The sequence below is a fragment of the Oncorhynchus nerka genome, linkage group LG4 (genome assembly GCF_034236695.1).
Source record: "Oncorhynchus nerka isolate Pitt River linkage group LG4, Oner_Uvic_2.0, whole genome shotgun sequence".
Taxonomy (NCBI): domain Eukaryota; kingdom Metazoa; phylum Chordata; class Actinopteri; order Salmoniformes; family Salmonidae; genus Oncorhynchus; species Oncorhynchus nerka.
Genome location: NC_088399.1, coordinates 38,383,172 through 38,406,584, shown reverse-complemented (window position 1 = coordinate 38,406,584; position 23,413 = coordinate 38,383,172). Strand labels below are relative to the sequence as shown.

The window sequence follows — 23,413 nt, the reverse complement described above, 5'->3', positions numbered from 1 at the left end:
ACATTTGTTACGGAGCTGTTCTCCAGCATATGGATTTTCAGGGTGTACATTAAATAATAAAACTGAAGGAAACGTGAGCATGAGCACACCAACTAGAGAAAGTGTGAGTAGTCTTTGGATGAGCTTGTTAGTACCCTGTGTGTCTGTATGGTGTATGTATGCGTCTGCCTGTGTATGTCCATACGCAGTTATTACAGATGTATGAAGTTGTACGATGAACTCGATGCACCTGCTAACTAGCAAAAGACCAAGACATCAGCACTCTTCACAAGACGTGAATGTTACTGATCGTACAAATGACTGACTGCCGCACAGTATGCTTATTTGTAAGTTTATGCTTGGTAGAGTCCATTCTATTCCACACACATCTCTCCTGTCACATCACCATTAGCTTAATTAATTTTGGAGCATTGACTTCTGTTGGACCGTATACTGTGACACACCATGAGCACCAACCCCTTTACGCTCCATGTACCATAGCATAGCTTTTCTCAAGAGGGGGCCAAGTTTGTGAATTTGCCCCCAGCGTTTAGCTGCTCTTGAAACGTGTCAAGCTGTCACCTCAGAGGTCCAGATGGCAAATCTGCCTGGTGTTCCCTGTGGCATTTCATCCTCCACTCACTCTCTCCCCCCTTGCTCTGCGGTGATAGTGACACAGACAGAGCGCTGTGTTGGAGAGACCACGCCAATTGAATAATGCATGAGGCTGTATAGTGTTGACCAGGGTCCAGACCAGACAGTTGGCAGTCCATAACATTTCCTCCTCCGGAAGGCCCCCGAGTGAAGATGTTCAACTGTAGGGTATACCAGTGGAGGCTCCTCAGAGGAAAAATCTAAATAGTGAAACATTAAAAGAGTTATTCTTTTTAGATAAAAACTAAATATATTCAGGTCAGCAAATAATTGATTAAAACACACTGTTTTTCAATGAAGGTCCACAGCAGCCTCAACAGCACTCTGTAGGGTAGCACCATGGTGTAGCCAGAGGACAGTTGGTTTCCATCCTCTTCATGGTTCTCACCCCCTTCCATAGCCTTGCATAGTAATTATGACGACATCCGGGGGACAACCTCCAACCTATCAGAGCTCTTTCAGTATGAACTGACATGTTGCCATTCCAATCAAAGGATCAGAGAATGAATCTAGTACTGATAGCATAAGCTACAGCTAGCTAGCACTACAGTGCATGTATTGTGGTGATTAGTTGACTCAGAGAAAGACAATAGTTGAACAGTTTTGAACAAATACATTCTTAAAAAATTAAGGAGAAGCAGCCGAGAGAGCTAGCTATATTTCATTGTATTTGTTTCTTCTTCTTAGTTTACATTTCACTTACTTAGATAATGCAGCTAATTTAGCCTAAACAACATGACTCAAACAGAGAGGAATGTTATTTATGTGGCTGGCTGGCTGGCTAAGGCTATACAACACTGCAACTCTTCCAAGTCAAAGTAAGCTTTCAGTTTTATTAATTTGAAAGGTGAGAGGAGTGATGATGCTGTATGTGGCTGCTATAAAAATGAACTGTGTGTCTGGTTGATCAGGAATGTATTCATTCCACCGATTCTGTTGCAAAATGTTTCTTAAACGGAAGAAAACGAAAGGATGAGTGATCTACCTGAATTTGTCCAATAGAAAGCCTTGTTTGTTTGGACTAATGATTTACACCCCAGATTAGCTAGATGCAGGCAAGATTCTGTCACCTTGATTACTACAATGTGTCTCCCGACCTGTGCACCTACGTTATACACTTTCTGTCGTAGGCTAGGTTGTAGCAACCTCATGATGGGTATAGGGAAAATGCAAGTATAATGTAGTAGCCCATACCTGTCGATGTTACATTGAGCTGGGTGAATGGAATATGAATGACAGTCATCCAATGTGCTGTAATAGAAATGAGGCCAAGCTCTAATAATCATCCTCCCTAATCTTAAATGGCACGGACCACCACTGCATTGTATGCAATCCAGCTTGACACTGTGAAGGTACTACATTTCTCTCCCATGTGGATGCAATTTGGATTACATACAGAATAGTTGAAACGGGCAGAGAAAAAACGTAGTGCAATTCAGCCCAATCTGGATTTTTCTCCAATTTTGCACTGGCAAAGACCACCCCCTCAGTCCTTAGACACAAAAAGAAACAAGCAGGGGCCACTATTGACCGAAAATAGACCCAGGAAGTGTATCTACTTATGCAATGTGTCTACGCCAGTTGGACTCCACTTGCATGGACCATTTTCCCATGGTGAAAAAATCCCATTTAAGTATGACGTAATTTGAGTACTACACTTATGAAACACCTAGCACTGTGTTTTTTTCTGTCCTACTTGAATACAGTCTTTTAAATGTTGCAGTCGAGATGAATACACTTTCCAATTTACAGATTCTCCTCACATACATTTCTCACGTACAATTATTCTTTCATTAAAGGTTAAGATAACGGGTCGGGTAAAATCATCTCTTCCTTCTCATGCTCTTCAAGTTATGTTGAAATAACAGGTCTGTAATTGGTGATGGAGGAATTGCTGTTCCCACTTCCCTTTCCTCACTGCCATGGCCATGTCTGCTCTGTTCACTCTGTCTTCCACCTCAATGCCCATAGCAACCTGCTGAGGCTGTGATTGTTGCTCTCGCCACAGAGAGTGAGAGGAGAGACAAAAGAGTGATGGAAGGAATTGTGAAATTAGCCGTCTTCAGTCACAACAGTCCCAAGGGGATTGACTTGAAACAATAAATGAATGACGCTCCCTTCCTTATTCCTTCTGCAGTGTGCAGGTCCGTGTCATCTGTTTACCTGGTCATTAAAAGCATAGGTTGTGCTTCATGGCCGAATGCATCTCCCTGGCTAGCCATGCATAGGGGCATAGATCAACCGATTTAAGCTAGCTAGCTATGCCTCTGACTTCTCTTAAGGTAGTGGGAGGACAGAGATTGAAAGCTTGTGTCGATACCTGCATGGCCTCCATCCCACACTCCTCTCCCACGCATCCATACCCAGGCATTTACACCGGTGCATGGGCTGTCTCTAAGAAATGTTGCACTATCATAGTCTCACATTCAATTCAAAGAGATTCCTGACGTAGTCAGTCTAAGTGCTCATTTGAATCCATCTCACTTTACTTTTCATTGTGCAATGTAGAAAAATTGCAATTTCTTGGATGACATAAGTCAGCATGGGTTACACCGTAGCCTACTAATCATCCTTCAATAAAATGCAGTAAGGCCATTCAGAGGTTGCAGTCTTGATAATGTAGCTAAAGAGAAAGAGAAAAACACTTCAGATAAGGCACGGGTTATGTTGAGTATGTTTACTTCCCCTAAAACTAATTGGAAGAAAGTCCTTTGATTTAAAAAAAGTCCTTAGAGCCCCTTATCATCACTATGTTTCAAGGTTTATTTCTACAATTTCATTGCACATTTAGCATTCCTGTATCTCCTTTAGACAGTATTAATGCTGATAGTTATGGTTCCACAATTTAATTACTCTAATGCAGCTATGTCCCCCAAGCAAACTGTAATGCTCTTGTGACTTTCTGAAAACACAGCATATATTTAGCTTTTAGCAGACTTTGCAATGACAATATTGTAAGTAGATGTTTAAAAACGTTACACACTGCTTTTCATAGACTCGGGCAAGACCACCATTCATTTTCGAAGCACAGACTTTAATACCCTGATCCTTAGCATTACTGTTCATCAGACAGACACAGACAGGACCTGACAGAAAGATCTTAGCTCCATTTTCCGGTCCACCTTTTTTTACATTAAAAGCCGTATGGGACTGCCAGTCCCTCACCGAGAACAGAGTCAACTCATCACTTTGTGTTAAATGACCCCAGAAAAAAACAGCTAACATGGCATGTTGCCAAACCCCCAGATGGCACATGCATGACTTATGCTGCCGATGACATACTATATATAACAGTGAGAAGGAACTACCCATATTCACCTACCGTAGCATCTGTTTTCCAAGCTCTCCATGTGGGTGTGTTGGTATTATATCAGATGAGATACTATGCCAACAAATGGCCATTGAATTGATGTGCGGTTAGGAATTTCGAACCACCAGGGACCATTTGTCCCGTGACCCATTCGGGGGCCCACAAATGGACACATACAAAGAGTTGTGGTGCTGCTGGCCTTGATTTAATCTGGGCTGGTTGAAACAAAACCAGTGATAGCGATGACGAATAACATGTCATGGCACCGACGGAGACCCAGTACCGACGTCCAATGACCGCTGGGTGTGAGAGCTACCCCTAGCAGGGAGCCTGTGTCTGACAAAAAGCTTTCAACTGTGCAATTGAACGATAGCGATTAAATCACTTACACTGGGAAGTTATCGTTGTATGACTGGCTCATCCATCACACACTCATCTAAGTGCGTGTGTGTCTGTGGATGTATGCGTGTGTCTGTGGAAGGGTGCATGTATGTGTTTGAAAGAGTGAGTGCGTAAGCACTGCCTGGCGATATCACAAAGCAGGCTTTTCCTGGTCTTTGGGAAAAACATAGCATATCATAAATGTGCCTTCCAAACCTAGTCAAGACCAGTTTTCAAACACACCTAATTTAATTCATACCAAACCTACATTGTTGGCTACTTGCTGTGTGACCATGAAGAAATGTGGAATATCCGTAGGAAAATGCTATATATTGTACTCTACTCTATTCACCATGGCACTGGTGTACCGTCCATGTCATTTTAGAGTTTAATGCATGTCAATTTGATTTAACACACTACTCATCTTGTTAGCCTATTTCAATTTCTATATTCTTCTCTAATGGAATAACTCCAAATCTGATAACTGTATAATATTATTTATTTGAAAAGCATAGAGCTAATGTGAAATAATTTGATATGCAGTGCCTTCAGAAAGTTTTCACACCCGTTTACTTTTTTTCAAATTGTGTTGTGTTACAGCCTGCATTAAAAATGGATCAAATGTTGAATGTTGCATTTGTTATTTTATTTTTACCCCATAATGTCAAAGTGGAATTATGTTTTTGGATAATTTTTTAAAACAAATGAATTACTGAGTACTGCCCTCCATATTTTCAAGTCAATACAACACATTACTGAGTACCACTCTTTATATTTCAAGTATAGTGGTGACTGCATTATGTTATGGGTATGCTTGTAGTTGTTAAGGACTGGGGAGTTTTTCAGGATAAAAAAATGAATGCAATGGAACAGCAGAGGCTAAATCTTAGAGGGAAACTTGGTTCAGTCTGCTTTCCACCAGACACTGGGAGATTAATTCCCCTTTCAGCAGGACAATAACTTAAAACACAAAGCCACATCTACACTGGAGTTGTTTACCAAGAAGACAGTGAATGTTCCAGAGTGGCAGAGTTAGAGTTTTGACTTAAATCTACATGAAAATCTATGGCAAGATGTAAAAATGATTGTTTAGCAATGATCAAACCAATGTGACAGAGCTTGAAGAATTTGAAGAATAATGGACAAATATTTACCCAGATAGACTCACAGCATTAATCACAGTCAAAGGAGATTCTAACATGTATTGACATTGGGGGTTGAATACTTATGTAATCAAGATACAGTGGGGCAAAAAAGTATTTAGTCAGCCACCAATTGTGCAAGTTCTCCCACTTAAAAAGATGAGAGAGGCCTGTAATTTTCATCATAGGTACACATCAACTATGACAGACAAAATGAGAAAACAAATCCAGAAAATCACATTGTAGGATTGTTTATGAATTTATCTGCAAATTATGGTGGAAAATAAGTATTTGGTCAATAACAAAAGTTTATCTTAATACTTTGTTATATACCCTTTGTTGGCAATGACAGAGGTCAAACGTTTTCTGTAAGTCTTCACAAGGTTTTCACACATTGTTGCCGGTATTTTGTCCCATTCCTCCATGCAGATCTCCTCTAGAGCAGTGATGTTTTGGGGCTGTTGCTGGGGAACACGGACTTTCAACTCCTCCAAAGATGTTCTTTGGCTAGGCCACTCCAGGACCTTGAAATTCTTCTTACGAAGCCACTCCTTCGTTGCCCGGGCGGTGTGTTTGGGATCATTGTCAAGAGCCAGCCACGTTTCATCTTCAATGCCCTGGCTGATGGAAGGAGGTTTTCACTCAAAATCTCACGATACATGGCCCCATTCATTCTTTCCTTTACACGGATCAGTCGTCCTGGTCCCTTTACAGAAAAACAGCCCCAAAGCATGATGTTTCCACCCCCATGCTTCACAGTAGGTAGGGTGTTCTTTGGATGCAACTCAGCATTCTTTGTCCTCCAAACACGACGAGTTGAGTTTTTACCAAAAAGTTATATTTTGGTTTCATCTGACCATATGACATTCTCCCAATCTTCTTCTGGATCATCCAAATGCTCTCTAGCAAACTTCAGACGGGCTTGGACATGTACTGGCTTAAGCAGGGGGACACGTCTGGCACTGCAGGATTTGAGTCCCTGGCGGCATAGTGTGTTACTGATGGTAGGCTTTGTTACTTTGGTCCCAGGTCTCTGCAGGTCATTCACTAGGTCCCCCCCGTGTGGTTCTGGGATTTTTCCTCACCGTTCTTGTGATCATTTTGACCCCACGGGGTGAGATCTTGCGTGGAGCCCCAGATCGAGGGAGATTATTAGTGGTCTTGTATGTCTTCCATTTCCTAATAATTGCTCCCACAGTTGATTTCTTCAAACCAAGCTGCTTACCTATTGCAGATTCAGTCTTCCCAGCCTGGTGCAGGTCTACAATTTTGTTTGTGGTGTCCTTTGACAGCTCTTTGGTCTTGGCCATAGTGGAGTTTGGAGTGTGACTGTTTGAGGTTGTGGACAGGTGTCTTTCATACTGATAACACGTTCAAACAGGTGCCATTATTACAGGTAACGAGTGGAGGACAGAGGAGCCTCTTAACCTCTTAAGTCGACCCTCTACTTTTTTGAACATTCTGTTAAAAATCGCGCAACATTTCAGCGCCCTGCTACTCATGCCAGGAATATAGTATATGCATTTGCTTAGTCTGTGTGGATAGAAAACACTCAGACGTTTAAAAAACTGGTTAAATCACTGCTGTGGCTTTACCAGAACGGCATTTACATCGAAAAGCACAGGAAAAACTGATCACTGAAAATGGGGAAAATATATCCATGCGCTACTTGAACCCATTGATAAACGTGAACCACAATTAATTGACTGAGGTTGCAGTACCTACAGCTTCCACAGGGTGTCTAGAGTCTTGTCATTTCCCTTCGAGTTTTTTCTTGGTCAAACACGTACAGGACACCGTATCTCCTCCAGGCCTAGGACCGGATATTTTCGTTGAGTTTCTAGCCGGACATTTTTCCAGACGGACAGCTAATGATCTTTACATCGCCTCCTGATGAATTTTATCGCTTATTAACGTTTACTAATACCTAAAGTTGCATTACAAACGTATTTCAAGTGTTTTGTGAAAGTTTATCGTCGACTTTTTGAATTAAAAAAAATGACGTTACGTTTTGAAACAATGTTTTTTTAGTTTATCACACAGTCTACATATAACGATATCTAGGCTTTATGTGGACCGATTTAATCGAAATAAAGACCCAAATAGTGTTTATGGGACATCTAGGAGTGCCAACAAAGAAGATGGTGAAAGGTAATGAATGTTTTCTATTTTATTGTGCGGTTTGTGTAACGCCGAAATGCTAATTATTTTGTTTACGTCCCCTGTGGGTCTTTTGGGGTGTTGCATGCTATCAGATAATAGCTTCTCATGCTTTCGCCGAAAAGCATTTTAAAAATCTGACTTGTTGCCTGGATTCACAACGAGTGTAGCTTTAATTCGATACCCTGCATGTGTATTTTAATGAACTTTTGAGTTTTAACTAATACTATTAGCATTTAGCGTAGCACATTTGCATTTCCAGAGCTCTAGTTGGGACGCAAGCGTCCCGAGTAGAAGCAACAGTTTAAAGAAGAAGTTACAGGTCTGTGAGAGCCAGAAATCTTGCTTGTTTGTAGGTGACCAAATACTTATTTTCCACCATAATTTGCAAATAAATTCATAAAAAATCCTACAATGTGATTTTCTGTATTTTGTTTCTCATTTTGTCTGTCATAGTTGAAGTGTACCTATGATGAAAATTACAGGCCTCTCTCATCTTTTTAAGTGGGAGAACTTGCACAATTGGTGGCTGACTAAATACTTTTTTGCCCCACTGTATGTGTGTTTTATTTTCATACACTTTGTTACATTTTAGAATTGTTCTTCTACTTTGACATTAGAGTATTTTGTGTCGATCGTTGACAAAAAAATACAATTAAATCCATTTTAATCCAACTTTGTAACACAACAAAATGTGGAAAAAGTCAAGGCTGTGAATACTTTCTGACGGCACTGTATGACTTAATACAACTGTAGGGAATGTTCACATATAAAACCCTTTACATATAATTGAATTTACTTACAGTACAATGCAGTCCAAAGTAAACGTTTTTTTTTCTGTATAGTCTCACCCCCACCCACCACCACATTCCACTGTAGAAGCATTACATTTCTTTAAATGAAAAATGTCCACCAGGCAAACAGTGTTAACCATACTGTATGTCACAGATAATTCAATCATATTTAACATCTTTAGATATCTGTGAGCGGAGGCATTTCCCTGTCAAGTGGATGTTTTTCCAACACAACAGCATATTTTATTACCACAAAGCAAACCTTCGTAGCACTACCTGCCGAGCCTGTCCAATCCAGTCTCGGCAGAGCTGTGGCTTAGCCAATAGTACAGCAGTGGCCATGATGAGCGTGGTGAGGATCAGAGCCCTGCGGAGATGGGATGTGGAAGGTATGTGTTGACATGGTCCAGACTCATGGTTCTGGTTCTGGGCAGCCTGCACAGCCTCCTGCTCCTCCTGGGTCAGGGTGAAAGGGCACAGCCTGGCTAGGACTTCTAGGGCTGCCCTCTGACCTGACTGAATTGCCCCATCCATATAGCCACACCACTGGGTGGCCGTCTCCGTGCCGGCCCAGTGGATCCTGGGAAGGAGAGTTCATTTTATTTGTTTATTTGGATCCCCATTGACTTTTGCAGGAGCAGCAGCTATTCTTCCTGGGATCCACAAAAAACCACAAAACTTGACAAGTAACAAAACACTGATACACTGATAGAAGGGCAGTTTCATACAAATTTAAAATACAACAATATACGAACAATACAACAGAAAAATGTAACAATAATACAAACACTACAACCCCCCCCAAAATAATGTGTGTGTTAGTGTGTGTTTATGTGTGTCCCCTAAAGTCCCTGCCATTCCATGACATTTTTTAAATATTTTTATTTATTTATTTTACCCGTTTTTCTCCCCAATTTCGTGGAATCCAATTGTTTAGTAGCTACTATCTTGTCTCATCGCTACAACTCCCGTACGGGAGAGACGAAGGTTGAAAGTCTTGCGTCCTCCGATACACAACCCAACCAAGCCGCACTGCTTCTTAACACAGCGCCATCCAACCCGAAGCCAGCCGCACCAATGTGTCGGAGGAAACACCATTCACCTGGCAACCTTGGTTAGCGCGCACTGCGCCCGGACCGCCACAGGAGTCGCTGGTGTGTGATGATACAAGGATTTGGACGGGAGTTCCATGCGATCACGGCTCTATATAATACTGTGCGTTGTCGTGAATCTTGGACTTGGGGACTGTGAAGAGACCCCTGGTGGCATGTCTTGGGCGTACAGTATGTATGGGTGTCTGAGATTAATGTTATTTGATTATGCAGACAATCTGGAATTATCATAAAAACTAGAAGAGAAGCAGTTAATCTCTCGTCAACCCTCAATCAGGAAACACTGGCATGCATGTTGTTGACCTTAGTTCTGTATGCGCAGTTAAAGCCATGTTGCTCTCTTTTGAGCCAGATTCAGCTTTTCTTGGTATTTATTTGCTGCACCAGACCATATTACTGGACAGTAGTCAAGATGGGACAAGACCAGAGCCTGAAAAACTAGTATAGTTGATTTTTTGTCAGAAATATATATATTGTTTATAACAGAAATACCCCTCCCCATCTTCACAACAACATTGTCAATATGAGTTGAACATGATAATTGACCACCAAATGTTATACCTAAGAGTTTAACGTCCTCAACTTTCTCAATGGTCACACCCTTTATGCACAACTCCAGTTAAGGCTGAGGTCTTAGAGAATGTCTTGAACCAAATACACTACATTAGCAAAAGTATGTGGACACCTGTTCGTCAAACATCTCATTCCAAAATCATAGGCATTAATATGGAGTTGGGTCCCCCTTTGCTGCTATAACAGAATCCACTCTTCTGGGAAGACTTTCCACTAGATGTTGGAACATTGCTGTGGGAACTTGCTTCCTTTCAGCCACAAGAGCATTAGGGAGGTCGGCACTGATGTTGGCCAATTAGGCCTGGCTCGCAGTCGGCATTCCAATTCCTCCCAAAGGTGTTTGATGGGGTTAAGGTCAGGGCTCTGTGCAGGCAAGTGAAGTTCTGCCACACCGATCTCGACAAACCATTTCTGTATGGAACTCACTTTGTGCACGAGGGCATTGTCATGCTGAAACAGCATAGGGCCTTCCCCAATCTGTTGCCACAACGTTGGAGGCACAGAATGGCTAAGAATGTCATTGTATGCTGTAGCGTTAAGATCTCTCTTCACTGGAACTAAGGGGCCTAGCCCGAACCATGAAAAACAGCCCCAGACCATTAATCCTCATCCACCAAACTTTACAGTTGGCACTATGCATTGGGGCAGGTAGCATTCTCCTGGCAATCACCAAACCCAGATTCATCCGTCGGACTGTTTGATGGTGAAGCGTGATTCATCACTCCAGAGTCGAATGGTGGCGAGCTTTATACCACTCCAGCAGATGCTTGGCATTGTGCATGGTGATCTTAGGCTTGTGTGCAGCTGTTCGGCCATGGAAACCCATTTCATGAAGCTCCCGAACTAACAGTTATCGTGCTGATGTTGCTTCCAGAGGCAGTTTGGAACTCGGTAGTGAATATTGCAACAGAGGACAGACAAATTTTTACGCACAACGCGCTTCAGCACTTGCCGGAACCCGTTCTGTGAGCTTGTGTGGCCTAAAACTTCGCAGCTGAGCCGTTGTTGCTCCTAGACGTTTCCACTTCACAATAACAGCACTTACAGTTGACAGGGACAGCTCTATCAGGGCAGAAATTTGACACACTGACTTGTTGGAAAGGTAGCATCCTTTGACGGTGCCACGTTAAAATTCACTGATCTCTTCAGTAAGGCTATTCTACTGCCAATGTTTGTCTATGGAGATTGCATGACTGTGTGCTCAATTTCATACACCAGCCAGCAACAGGTGTGGCTGAATTTGCCAAATTCACTAATTTGAAGGGGTGTCCACATACGTTTGTATATATAGTGTAGCTAGAATGCTTTTAGTTATAGATGTATTTAAAACCAGTTTATTATTAATCCCCCATTCTGATAGACTATAATTCATTATTTAGAATGTCAGTGAGCACACTGGCTTTGGATGTAGAGTATGGAATCATCTGCATTCACAGTTATCACTCCCTGCCAGCTGTCTTCACACTGAAATGTTTACCATGCTTATTTCATTGCTTGTCAATGCTAAATAGGAACAGATTTCAACGATGAGAGTACAATCCTGAAACAAGCGGGGGTGATTATCTGTGACATCAGAGTGAAAGTTAATGAGAAATGACACCTGCACTTAGAATATGCTTCAAACAGGACAACGTGTTATTTACTTCTGATTGAGATGATTTGCTAATAGAGAGCCTGTAGCAGAAAGCCTGTTGTAGAACAATCTGATCTAAAATGTGATTAGATACTATTACATGACTCTGAAGAGAAAACAAAAAAAATGACTCTCAACATCTATGAATAAAAACACTATCCAGATGTTCCAGAAGATACATGTTTACTCTGCATGCATTATGGATGTGCAGGCTTACTTATGCCTGAACGCCTGGGTCAATTTAACCACAGTGCCTTTCACCAACTGAATGGGTCTCTCTCTCTTCCTATATAAATATATATATATATATATACAGATCACTTACATGTGAGCGGAGGATGTTTGTGTGTTGGGCTGTTCATCCTCAGCAGACACAGGGTTATAATTAAGGGTAGAACAAGAGTTTGTTCAGCACAATAACAAACAGTGAACATCCTCTGGTTAGGGCTTCCATTCATTGGGGAGCTCTTTAAAGTCATTACAGTTTCTTCCATAATTTAAAAATCTTCTTACATAATTTAAAATCTCCTCTAATTATTTATCCAGGTAAGTTGACTGAGCACCCATTCTTATTTACAGCAACGTCCTGGGGAATAGACAGCACCCTACACAGGGCAATGTCCCAAATCACTGCCCTGGGGCATTGGGACATTTTTTTAGATCAGAGTAAAGAATTCCTCCTACTGGAACTCCAACAGCTTCTGGTCTCCCATCTAGGGACTGACCAGGCCCAACCCTGCTTAGCTTCAGAAGCAAGCCAGCAGAAGGATGCAGGGTGGTATGCTGCTGCCCAGGCCCAACCCTGCTTAGCTTCAGAAGCAAGCCAGCAGAAGGATGCAGGGTGGTATGCTGCTGCCCAGGCCCAACCCTGCTTAGCTTCAGAAGCAAGCCAGCAGAAGGATGCAGGGTGGTATGCTGCTGGTGATCCTACAGTGATCTTAAAGCACCTCGTGGGTCTGGATGAGAGATATGGGAGGTTTGGGTAATCCACTGATTCTGTTGTGTTCTATATGGGTATTGCTGCTTGCATATAGTGCATTCGGAAAATATTCAGACCCCTTGACTTTTTTCACATTATGATATGTTACAGCCTTATTCTAAAATTGATTAAAAATTAAAAATCCGAATCAATCTACACACAATACCCCATAATGACAAAGTGAAAACAGGTTTTTAGAAATGTTTGCAAATGTATTAAAAATAAAAAGAATAAACAGAAATAAGTATTCAGACCCTTTGCTTTTTTGACTCAAAGCTCAGGTCCATCCTGTTTCCAATGAGATGTTTCTACAACATGATTGGAGTCCACCTGTGGTAAATTCAATTGATTGGACATGATTTGGAAAGGAACACACCTGTTAATATAAGGTCCCAGAGTTGACAGTGCATGTCAGAGCAAAAACCAAGCCGAGCCCTGAGACAGGATTGTGTCGAGGCACAGATCTGGGGAAGGGTACCAAAAACTGGCTGCAGCATTGATGGTCCCCAAGAACACAGTGGCCTCCATCTTTCTTAAATGGAAAAAGTTTGGAACCATCAAGACTCTTTCACCCGGCAAAACTGAGCAGTCAGGGGAGAAGGGCCTTGGGTCAAGCTTGTAGCGTCATACCCAAGAAGAATCAAGGCCGTAATTGCTGCCAAAGGTGCTTCAACAAAGTACTAAGTAACGGGTCATTATACTTATGTAAATGTGATTTTACAGTTTGAAATTTTTTATGAATTTGCAAACATTTCTAAAAACATGTTTTTGCTTTGTCATTATTGGTTTTGTGTGTATATTGATGAGGGGAAAATAAGGATAAGGCTGCAGCGTAACAAACTGTGGACAAAGTCAAGAGTCTGAAAACTTTCTGAATGGACTGTATGTAAATTGTATACCGTAGTATTTAATATAGTTAAAAAAGTGTTGTGTTTTTGCGGACTGTAGTGTTTCTTTTCAGATAATACTGTAGTATTTAGTGTTGTATACTACAGCATTCTATAATAAGTACTACACACGATCGAGGGATATTACAGTGTGTAGTATAATATTCTACAGTATACTACAGTTTACTATAGAATTCTAAAGTAAATACTGTACTATTCAATACTGTACTATTCTAGAGTAAAACGGTAGTCTTTTTTCATGTGTGCTCTTTCTCTCTACATCTATCTTTCCCTCTCTCTCCATCCCTCTTTCACTATCTCCCTAACTCTTTCCCCCTCTCTTCCCCTCTTTCCGTCCTTTTCTCTCTCCATCTCTCTTGTCCATGGATGAGCATCCGTTCAGCTGTGTGCGTCTCCTAACAAGCCATTGCAAATTCATTATGTGACCGTCTTCCCAAGAAAGCGATGTCCCCTCCGACCCCACATCCATTTTCCTTGGGCCTCGATGAATGTCTCATAGTGAAGAAGTAATCACTCATATTGTTCTCCTTTATGTTAGTTCAGGTCGTTGCTCAGGGGTTAGCTGGTGCTGGTGCGGGTTTGTTATGGGGCCATATTGTGGTTACAGAGGCTGATTGTGTGTGTGTGTGTGTGTGTGTGTGTGTGTGTGTGTGTGTGTGTGTGTGTGTGTGTGTGTGTGTGTGTGTGTGTGTGTGTGTGTGTGTGTGTGTGTGTGTGTGTGTGTGTGTGTGTGTGTGTATAGTGGAAGGAAAGAGCATAGACAAGATGTGGGTGGTGAAAGAGCGGGGTACAATAGCGGTCATTGGTAAATATAGACAGGGTAGATATGTCAGTGGCGTTACGTGCAGGTAGGATGGTGCCGATGAAGAGGAGGGATGGAGGGGACTAGAGGGGAGGTTTAGAACAGTAGCAGCTTAGCAGGGTTTATTACCTGCCACAGGGCGTGCAGAGGCTGGGGTGGTAATATGTCAGCAGCCCCGGTGCCATGACATTAACAGGACAGCCCCCACTGTACTCCTCCAAGGCCCAGTCCTGACAACACAGAGCAGAGCACATCTGGAAAACACAGTCCTGCAACACAACGACCAGCGGAGTACATCTGGAACACACAGTCCTGCAACACAACGACCAGCGGAGTACATCTGGAACACACAGTCCTGCAACACAACGACCAGCGGAGTACATCTGGAACACACAGTCCTGCAACACAACGACCAGCGGAGCACATCTGGAACACACAGTCCTGCAACACAACGACCAGCGGAGTACATCTGGAACACACAGTCCTGCAACACAACGACCAGCGGAGTACATCTGGAACACACAGTCCTGCAACACAACGACCAGCGGAGTACATCTGGAACACACAGTCCTGCAACACAACGACCAGCGGAGCACATCTGGAACACACAGTCCTGCAACACAACGACCAGCGGAGTACATCTGGAACACACAGTCCTGCATCACAACGACCAGCGGAGCACATCTGGAACACACAGTCCTGCAACACAACGACCAGCGGAGTACATCTGGAACACACAGTCCTGCAACACAACGACCAGCGGAGTACATCTGGAACACACAGTCCTGCAACACAACGACCAGCGGAGTACATCTGGAACACACAGTCCTGCAACACAACAACCAGCGGAGCACATCTGGAACACACACTCCTGCAACACAACACACAGCAGAGCACATCTAGAACACACATCTAGAACATACAGTACAGTCCTAGAGACAACAACACGTCTCTATTTACCACAACAACACACAAACACAGGCTTCTCTGTTCACTACATACAACACAACAGTTTTTATGTTAATGTGTTTAATGTGCTCGCATGTTGAAATTAATAAATGACTGAAAACCAGAGATAAGGTAACAAGGTTTGTGTTTTTTCTCTGTAAAATGATGTCTCAACGCACCACACCTCTTCTAGGTTACCCAGGTATGTCATATTCCCTGGTATTTCATTTGTAAATCGGGAGATCCCAGAACCCATAGTGAGCGTGAGATGGGGGTTATCTGGAGCCAACAGTCTACTATGTATGGGTGTGAAACAGACAGCTGATTAATTCAAAGCTATTTCGACGTCACTGCAGAACACCCACCATGGTAGGCTATACTCTATAGCATGCCCACGTACTCCAGTAAAGCTATGGTGCTTACACAAGTCAGAATTTCTGATAAGCCACATTTTCAAGACATTAATGTACAGCAACATACATCAGAACACCTGCCATATGCACACATACTCAGCTGTAGGGCTTACAAGACTTGAATTTCATATCATTTTCCAGACATCAATGTAGCGGTAGAACAAATATCACAATATCTGAATAGAACTTCAAATAAAATAAATCAATGGAGACGACAGAAGAACACACATACTGTATGAGAATATATAGGCCTCCTGCCTACGTGACAATATCCATATTAATTTCACAGTACAGAATAAGTTTGTAAAGGAAAAAGATGTTCCTACCATAGTTTTTAAAACCTCCCACAATGACTCTCCCCATGTCAAGTCCATTTAACTCCTAACAGTCGATTTCCCCCATTAGCGGGCCTGTCATGAATTTTGCATGAGTGGAGGCGCCGGTGGTGATTTGTTTTATTTGTCTTTCCCACATTTCAAATTCAGTAGTGAGATGACTAGCCTAGCTACGTGACATGATTACGTAGGGACCTCTTCATTAGCTGACCATCACTACCAAGACAAAACCTGTGCCAGTATCAGTTACTTACCCCACCGGCCCTCCCCATAAACTCTATGTCTACAAATAAGAGAGCAGGTCTGGAATCAGTGTGGCAGGATAGGATGATTACACAGAAGGATTCCCACGCTTTTTTCTACAGTGCGAACAGTGAAATAATTAATAAATCATGCTGCGAGAGATACTGGATCCGGGGCAAATAGGTGACGGAACGAACTAAGTCAAATCTGAGAGGTGCCGGATCCTTTTCCAACAGGATCCGGCTAAAATGAAGCACTAATAGTCCCCCTGTGTTGTGTGTGAATCCATCTGTCCACTCACTTCCTCTCTCAGTCGTCACTGTATCTCCTACTTGTTGATATCCATCTCTCTATATTGTTTCTCCCTCCAGAGTCTCGTAACTAGTCAAGCAGGGAAAATCATCACCCCCCCATGCCCTCCCTAGCCCTGGATTCCTCAGAGGCAATTCTTCCTCACCACTCAAAGCTTAAGCGCATGAAAAGCCGCCCAGGGAGCAGAATGCTAACATATTGTAACAGACAACATCTGTCAGGCCAATGTGCTCGTTTGTCAATCTTGGTAGTGTGTTGTGTCACGGCGACAAGCGATCTGTGTGTTTTCTACTTCCCTACAAGACCGACTAGTCCCAGGGAAGCAATTGACCCTTGCACTTCATGCTGCTCAAATGTTCTTGCTGGAGAGATATTATGAGAAAAACCAGTGTGCAGTTGTTGAGGCAGTTACTAGCCAGGGACCATGATAGCAGACGGAACAGTGGGTTTAGTGGAGAGGCTCCAGTCTACTGCTCATCCAACACAGTCCCAAGGTTTCCCAGTGTCTTTAAACCAAAGCTATTTCTAACTATATAAAGAATATCATACTAGGCATATTATTAAATACAAAGAGGTTTAGGGGGTTATGCAGCCACTAAGACCCAACATTCAAGTATGACTGTCCTATTCAGGCTTGACATTCTATGACATTTATATCTAGGCCAATTAGACACTTACTTTCTCCTCATAGTGGATGTAGCTAGCAGCCTCCTCTCCCAGGTATTTCACCAGGCTGAGAATGACAGCATCCCTCCTCTCGCTCAGCTGAACAGGAGAAGAAATGAGAGTCTTAATCCTGAAGCTTTGAATTCACATTCTCTCATCATGCACAGAAATATGCTTGGCCTGTTAAAATATGAATGCAGTTCCAGGAAGCCCCTTCAAGCTGAGGTCCGCTGGTGGACTATCGATGTGAATGCCTCATGTCTCTGGTTGAGTTATAGTAGGAGAGACGGAGTGTGGAGACCAGAGGGCCACAAGTCCACGTTCAACACAGCACAGAGGGACAGACGTTGCCAGATTATATTATTCCTCTAAAACTCCATTTCATGACATACGGTATAACGTATCATTATATAGGTTTAAACTGAGGGTTACTTCAGACAGTTAACATGTCTCCTCTGCTTCTTAACCCTGATTCGTTTTTTTTTATGACTATACACTTTAGGAGCAACGGGTCATGAATAGGTCAGTGTCCATAATGAATTAACTAGCCTTCTACTACGGTATGAATGTTCACTATCTAAGAAATGAAAGATCAAGGCTCAAGTACAACATTTCCGTGCTGAAATCTTAGCGACTTCAACGCATGCCTCCGAGCTCCAGTATCAAACGTAACATCAGCCCTGATCTGTTTCACCTGTTTACGTGCTGCTGTGCGTTTTGTTGCAAACCTTACTTTGCTACCTGCCAACTTCACGGTTTTTACTTTTTAATTACCGTTTATATTTTTCGTTTGAGTTTTTCCCTCACTTTTTTCATTCAACTTTTTCACTCCGGATGCTTTATCTGGATGTGGTATGTCAGGACCTCCACCAGCTGAAGCTAAGTAGTAACATTAACATGATGCCTTCTAATTGCAGTCACTGTACTCATAATATACAGGAGAACGATTGCCTTACGGCGAGGATAGCTGTGCTGCAAGCCCAGCTTCAGACGCAATCGTTAGGCAAGGGTAATTTAAGTGTAGGAAAGGATGAAACAGCGTCTGTGCCACCAGTAAGTAAAGATAGTAGTATAAATCCCCTCGCACAGTCCCCGCAGCTTGCAATTTTCTCATGGCTTCTGGAAGGAAATGCTGTAGGAAAGCTCCACCGGTGTCGCTTATTCAGCCAACAGAAACTTTCAACCGGTTCTCCCCATTAAGCAGCGAGTCGGAGTCAGAGGCCGAGCCTTCTCTGGTGTCTACTCCTCCCGTTACGGGGTCTGAGATGCCGAAGCCTCCAACCATGAGCTCTGACAAATTGAAAACCCTAGTCATTGGCAACTCCATTACCCGCAGTATTAGACTTAAAACGAATCATCCTGCGATCATACACTGTTTACCAGGGGTAGGGCTACCGACGTAAAGGCTAAACTGAAGATGGTGCTGGCTAAAGCTAAAACTGGCGAGTGTAGAGAGTATAGGGGTATTGTTATCGACGTCGGCACCAACAATGTTAGGATGAAACAGTCAGAGGTCACCAAGCGCAACATAGCTTCAGCTAGAAAGATGTGTCGGCATCGAGTAATTGTCTCTGGATCCTTCCCAGGTAGGTGGAGTGATGAGCTCAACAGCAGTCTCACAACTCAATCACTGGTTGAAAACTGTTTTCTGCCCCTCCCAAAAGATAGAATTTGTAGATAATTGGCCCTCTTTCTAGGACTCACCCACAAACAGTACCAAGCCTGGCCTGTTGAGTGATAGACTCCATCCTAGCTGGAGGGGTGCACTCATCTTATCTATGAACATAGACCGGGCTCTAACTCCCCTAGCTCAACAATGAGATAGGGTGCAGGCCAGGCAGCAGGCTGTTAGCCAGCCTGCCAGCTTAGTGAAGTCTGCCACTAGCACAGTCAGTGTAAGCTCAGCTATTCCCATTGAGACCGTGTCTGTGCCTCGACCTAGGTTGGGCAAAACTAAACATGGCGGTGTTCACCTTAGCAATCTCACTGGAATAAAGACCTCCTCCAATCCTGCCGTTATTGAAAGAGATTGTGATACCTCACATCTCAAAATAGGGCTACTTAATGTTAGATCCCTCACTTCCAAGGCAGTTATAGTCAATTAACTAATCACTGATCATAATCTTGATGTGATTGGCCTCACCTCCTGGTTACACTAGTGACCATATCCCACGCGCATGCTGCAAAGGCAGAGGTGTTGCTAACATTTACAATAGCAAATGTCAATTTACCAACAAACAAAAAAAGTTTTTGTCTTTTGAGCTTCTAGTCATGAAATCTATGCAACCTACTCAATCACTTTTCATAGCTGTTTACTGTTTACAGGCCTCCTGGGCCATATACAGTGTTCCTCACTGAGTTCCCTGAATTCTTATCGGACCTTGTAGTCATGGAAGATAATATTCACATTTTTGGTGACTTTAATATTCACATGGAAAAGTTCACAGACCCACTCCAAAAGGCTTTCAGAGCCATCATCGACCGGACCTACTCACTGCCACAGTCATACTCTGGACCTGGTTTTGTCCAGTGGAATAAATGTTGTGGATCTTAATGTTCGTCCTCATAATCCTGGACTATCGAACCCACATTTATTATGTTTGCAATCGCAACAAATAATCTGCTCAGACCCCAAGGATCATCAAAAGTCATGCAATAAATTCTAGGACAACCCAAAGATTCCTAGATGCCTTTACAGACTCCCTCCACCTACCAACGGACATCAGAGTACAACAATCGGTTAACCACCTAACTGAGGAACTCAATTTAACCTTGCGCAATGCCCTAGATGCTGTCGCAACCCTAAAAACTAAAAACATTTCTCATAAGAAACTAGATCCCTGGTATACAGAAAATACCCGAGCTCTGAAGCAAGCTTCCAGAAAATTGGAAAGGAAATGGCGCTACCCCAAACTGGAAGTCTTCTGACTAGCTTGGAAAGACAGTACAGTGCAGTATTGAAGACCCTCACTGCTGCTACACCAAACTGGAAGTCTTCCGACTAGCTTGGAAAGACAGTACCGTGCAGTATCAAAGAGCCCTCACTGCTGCTACACCAAACTGGAAGTCTTCCGACTAGCTTGGAAAGACAGTACCGTGCAGTATCAAAGAGCCCTCACTGCTGCTACACCAAACTGGAAGTCTTCCGACTAGCTTGGAAAGACAGTACCGTGCAGTATCAAAGAGCCCTCACTGCTGCTACACCAAACTGGAAGTCTTCCGACTAGCTTGGAAAGACAGTACCGTGCAGTATCAAAGAGCCCTCACTGCTGCTACACCAAACTGGAAGTCTTCTGACTAGCTTGGAAAGACAGTACCTTGCAGTATCGAAGAGCCCTCACTGCTGCTACACCAAACTGGAAGTCTTCTGACTAGCTTGGAAAGACAGTACCTTGCAGTATCGAAGAGCCCTCACTGCTGCTACACCAAACTGGAAGTCTTCTGACTAGCTTGGAAAGACAGTACCTTGCAGTATCGAAGAGCCCTCACTGCTGCTACACCAAACTGGAAGTCTTCTGACTAGCTTGGAAAGACAGTACCTTGCAGTATCGAAGAGCCCTCACTGCTGCTACCCCAAACTGGAAGTCTTCTGACTAGCTTGGAAAGACAGTACCATGCAGTATAGAAGAGCCCTCACTGCTGCTCCACCAAACTGAAAGACAGTACCATGCAGTATAGAAGAGCCCTCACTGCTGCTCGATCATCCTATTTTTACAACTTAATTGAGGACCATAAGAACAATCCAAAATGTATTTTTGATACTGTCGCAAAGATAACTAAAAAGCAGCATTCCCCAAGAGAGGATGGCTTTCACTTCAGCAGTGATAAATTCATGAACTTCTTTGAGGAAAAGATTATGATCATTAGAAAGCAAATTACGGACTCCTCTTTAAATCTGCGTATTCCTCCAAAGCTCAGTTGTCCTGAGTCTGCACAACTCTGCCAGGACCTAGGATCAAGAGAGACACTCATGTCTTTTAGTACTATATCTCTTGACATATTGATGAAAATCATCATGGCCTCTAAACCTTCAATCTACACACTGGACCCTATTCCAACTAAACTACTGAAAGAGCTGCTTCCTGTGCTTGGCCCTCCTATGTTGAACATAATAAACGGCTCTCTATCCACCGGACGTGTACCAAACTCACTAAAAGTGGCAGTAATAAAGCCTCTCTTGAAAAAGCCAAACCTTGACCCAGAAAATATAAAAAACTATCGGCCTATATCGAATCTCCCATTCCTCTCCCACAGCTCATTGCCTTCCTGAATAAAAACAATGTATACGAAACGCTTCAGTCTGGTTTTAGACTCCATCATAGCACTGAGACTGCACTTGTGAAGGTGGCAAATTATATTTTAATGGCGTCAGACCGAGGCTCTGCATCTGTCCTAGTGCTCCTAGACCCTAGTGCTGCTTTTGATACCATCGATCACCACATTCTTTTGGAGGGATTGGAAACCCAAATTGGTCTACACGGACAAGTTCTGGCCTGGTTTAGATCTTATCTGTCAGAAAGATATCTGTTTGTCTCTGTGGATGGTTTGTCCTCTGACAAATCAACTGTACATTTCAGTGTTCCTCAAGGCTCTGTTTTAGGACCACTAATTGTTTTCACTATATATTTTACCTCTTGGGGATGTCATTCGGAAACATAATGTTATCTTTCACTGCTATGCGGACAACACACAGCTGTACATTTCGATGAAACATGGTGAAGCCCCAAAATTGCCCTGCCTGGAAGCCTGTGATTCAGACATAAGGAAGTGGATGGTGGCAAATATTCTACTTTTAAACTCAAAAGATATGCTTGTTCTAGGTCCCAAGATACAAAGAGATCTTCTGTTGAATCTGACAATTAATCTTGATGGTTGTACAGTCGTCTCAAATAAAACTGTGAAGGACCTCGGCATTACTCTGGACCCTGATCTCTCTTTTGACGAACATATCAAGAATGTTTCAAGGACAGCTTTTTTCCATATACGTAACATTGCAAAAATCCGAAAAATTCTGTCCAAAATGATGCAGAAAAAGTAATCTATGCTTTTGTCACTTCTAGGTTAGACTACTGTAATGCTCTACTTTCCGGCTACCCGGATAAAGCACTAAATAAACTTCAGGTAGCGCAAAACACGGCTGTTAGAATCTTGACTAGTACCCAAAAATGTATCATATTACTACAGTGCTAGCCTCTCTACACTGGCTTCCTGTTAAGGCAAGGGTTGATTTCAAGGTTTTACTGCTAACCTACAAAGCATTACATGTGCTTGCTCCTACCTATCTTTCCGATTTGGTCCTGCCGTACATACCTACACGTACGCTACGGTCACAAGAACCTTTAAGTATTTATTGAAGACTCATCTCTTCAGTAGGTCAAAGGTTTGAGTGTAGTCTGGCCCAGGAGTGTGAAGGTGAACGGAAAGGCACTGGAACAATGAACCGGCCTTGCTGTCTCTGCCTAGCAGGTTCCCCTCTCTCCACTGGGATTCTCTGACTCTGACTCATTCTCTGACCCCTATTACAGGGGCTGAGTCACTGGCTTACTGGTGCTCTTCCATGCCGTCCCTAGGATGGGTGCGTCACTGGAGTGGGTTAAGTCACTGACATGATCTTCCTGTCCGGGTTGGTGCCCCATCCTTGTTTTATGCCGTGGCGGAGATCTTTGTGGGCCATACTCGGCCTTGTCTGAGGATGGTAAGTTGGTGGTTGAAGATATCCCTCTAGTGATGTGGGGGCTGTGTTTTGGAAAAGTGGGTGGGGTTATATGCTGCCTGTTGGGGTAGCGCCTGTCCGGGTGGATCGTCGGATGGGGCCACAGTGTCCCCTGACCCCTCCTGTCTCAGCCTCCAGTATTTATGCTGCAGTAGTTTATGTGTCGGGGGCTAGGGTCAGTCTGTTTAATTTGGAGTATTTCTCCTGTCTTATCCGGTGTCCTGTGTGAATTTAAGTATGCTCTCTCTAATTCTCTCTCTCTCTCTCTCTGAGGAGCTGAGCCCTAGGACCATGCCTCAGGGCTACCTGGCCTTGTGACTCCTTGCTGTCCACAGTCCACCTGGCCGTGCTGCTGC

At 43.1% G+C, this 23,413-nt stretch overlaps 1 protein-coding gene across 2 annotated transcripts in view; it reads right to left on the bottom strand.

The window, feature by feature from the left end:
- Positions 1-8,276: 8,276 nt before the first annotated feature.
- The window catches only part of si:ch211-127i16.2 (probable flavin-containing monoamine oxidase A), a 39,678-nt gene continuing 24,541 nt past the window's right edge, over positions 8,277-23,413 (bottom strand). The window contains exons 10-12 of one of the 2 annotated variants that reach the window (XM_029653094.2): positions 17,357-17,443; positions 14,557-14,657; positions 8,277-9,000 (exon numbers count right to left, since the gene is read on the bottom strand). In XM_029653094.2, the coding sequence (XP_029508954.2) occupies positions 8,667-9,000; positions 14,557-14,657; positions 17,357-17,443 (522 nt within the window). In that variant the 3' untranslated portion in view covers positions 8,277-8,666. The remainder of the gene's footprint in view (positions 9,001-14,556; positions 14,658-17,356; positions 17,444-23,413) is intronic. The other variant, XM_029653100.2, reaches the window with a different exon arrangement.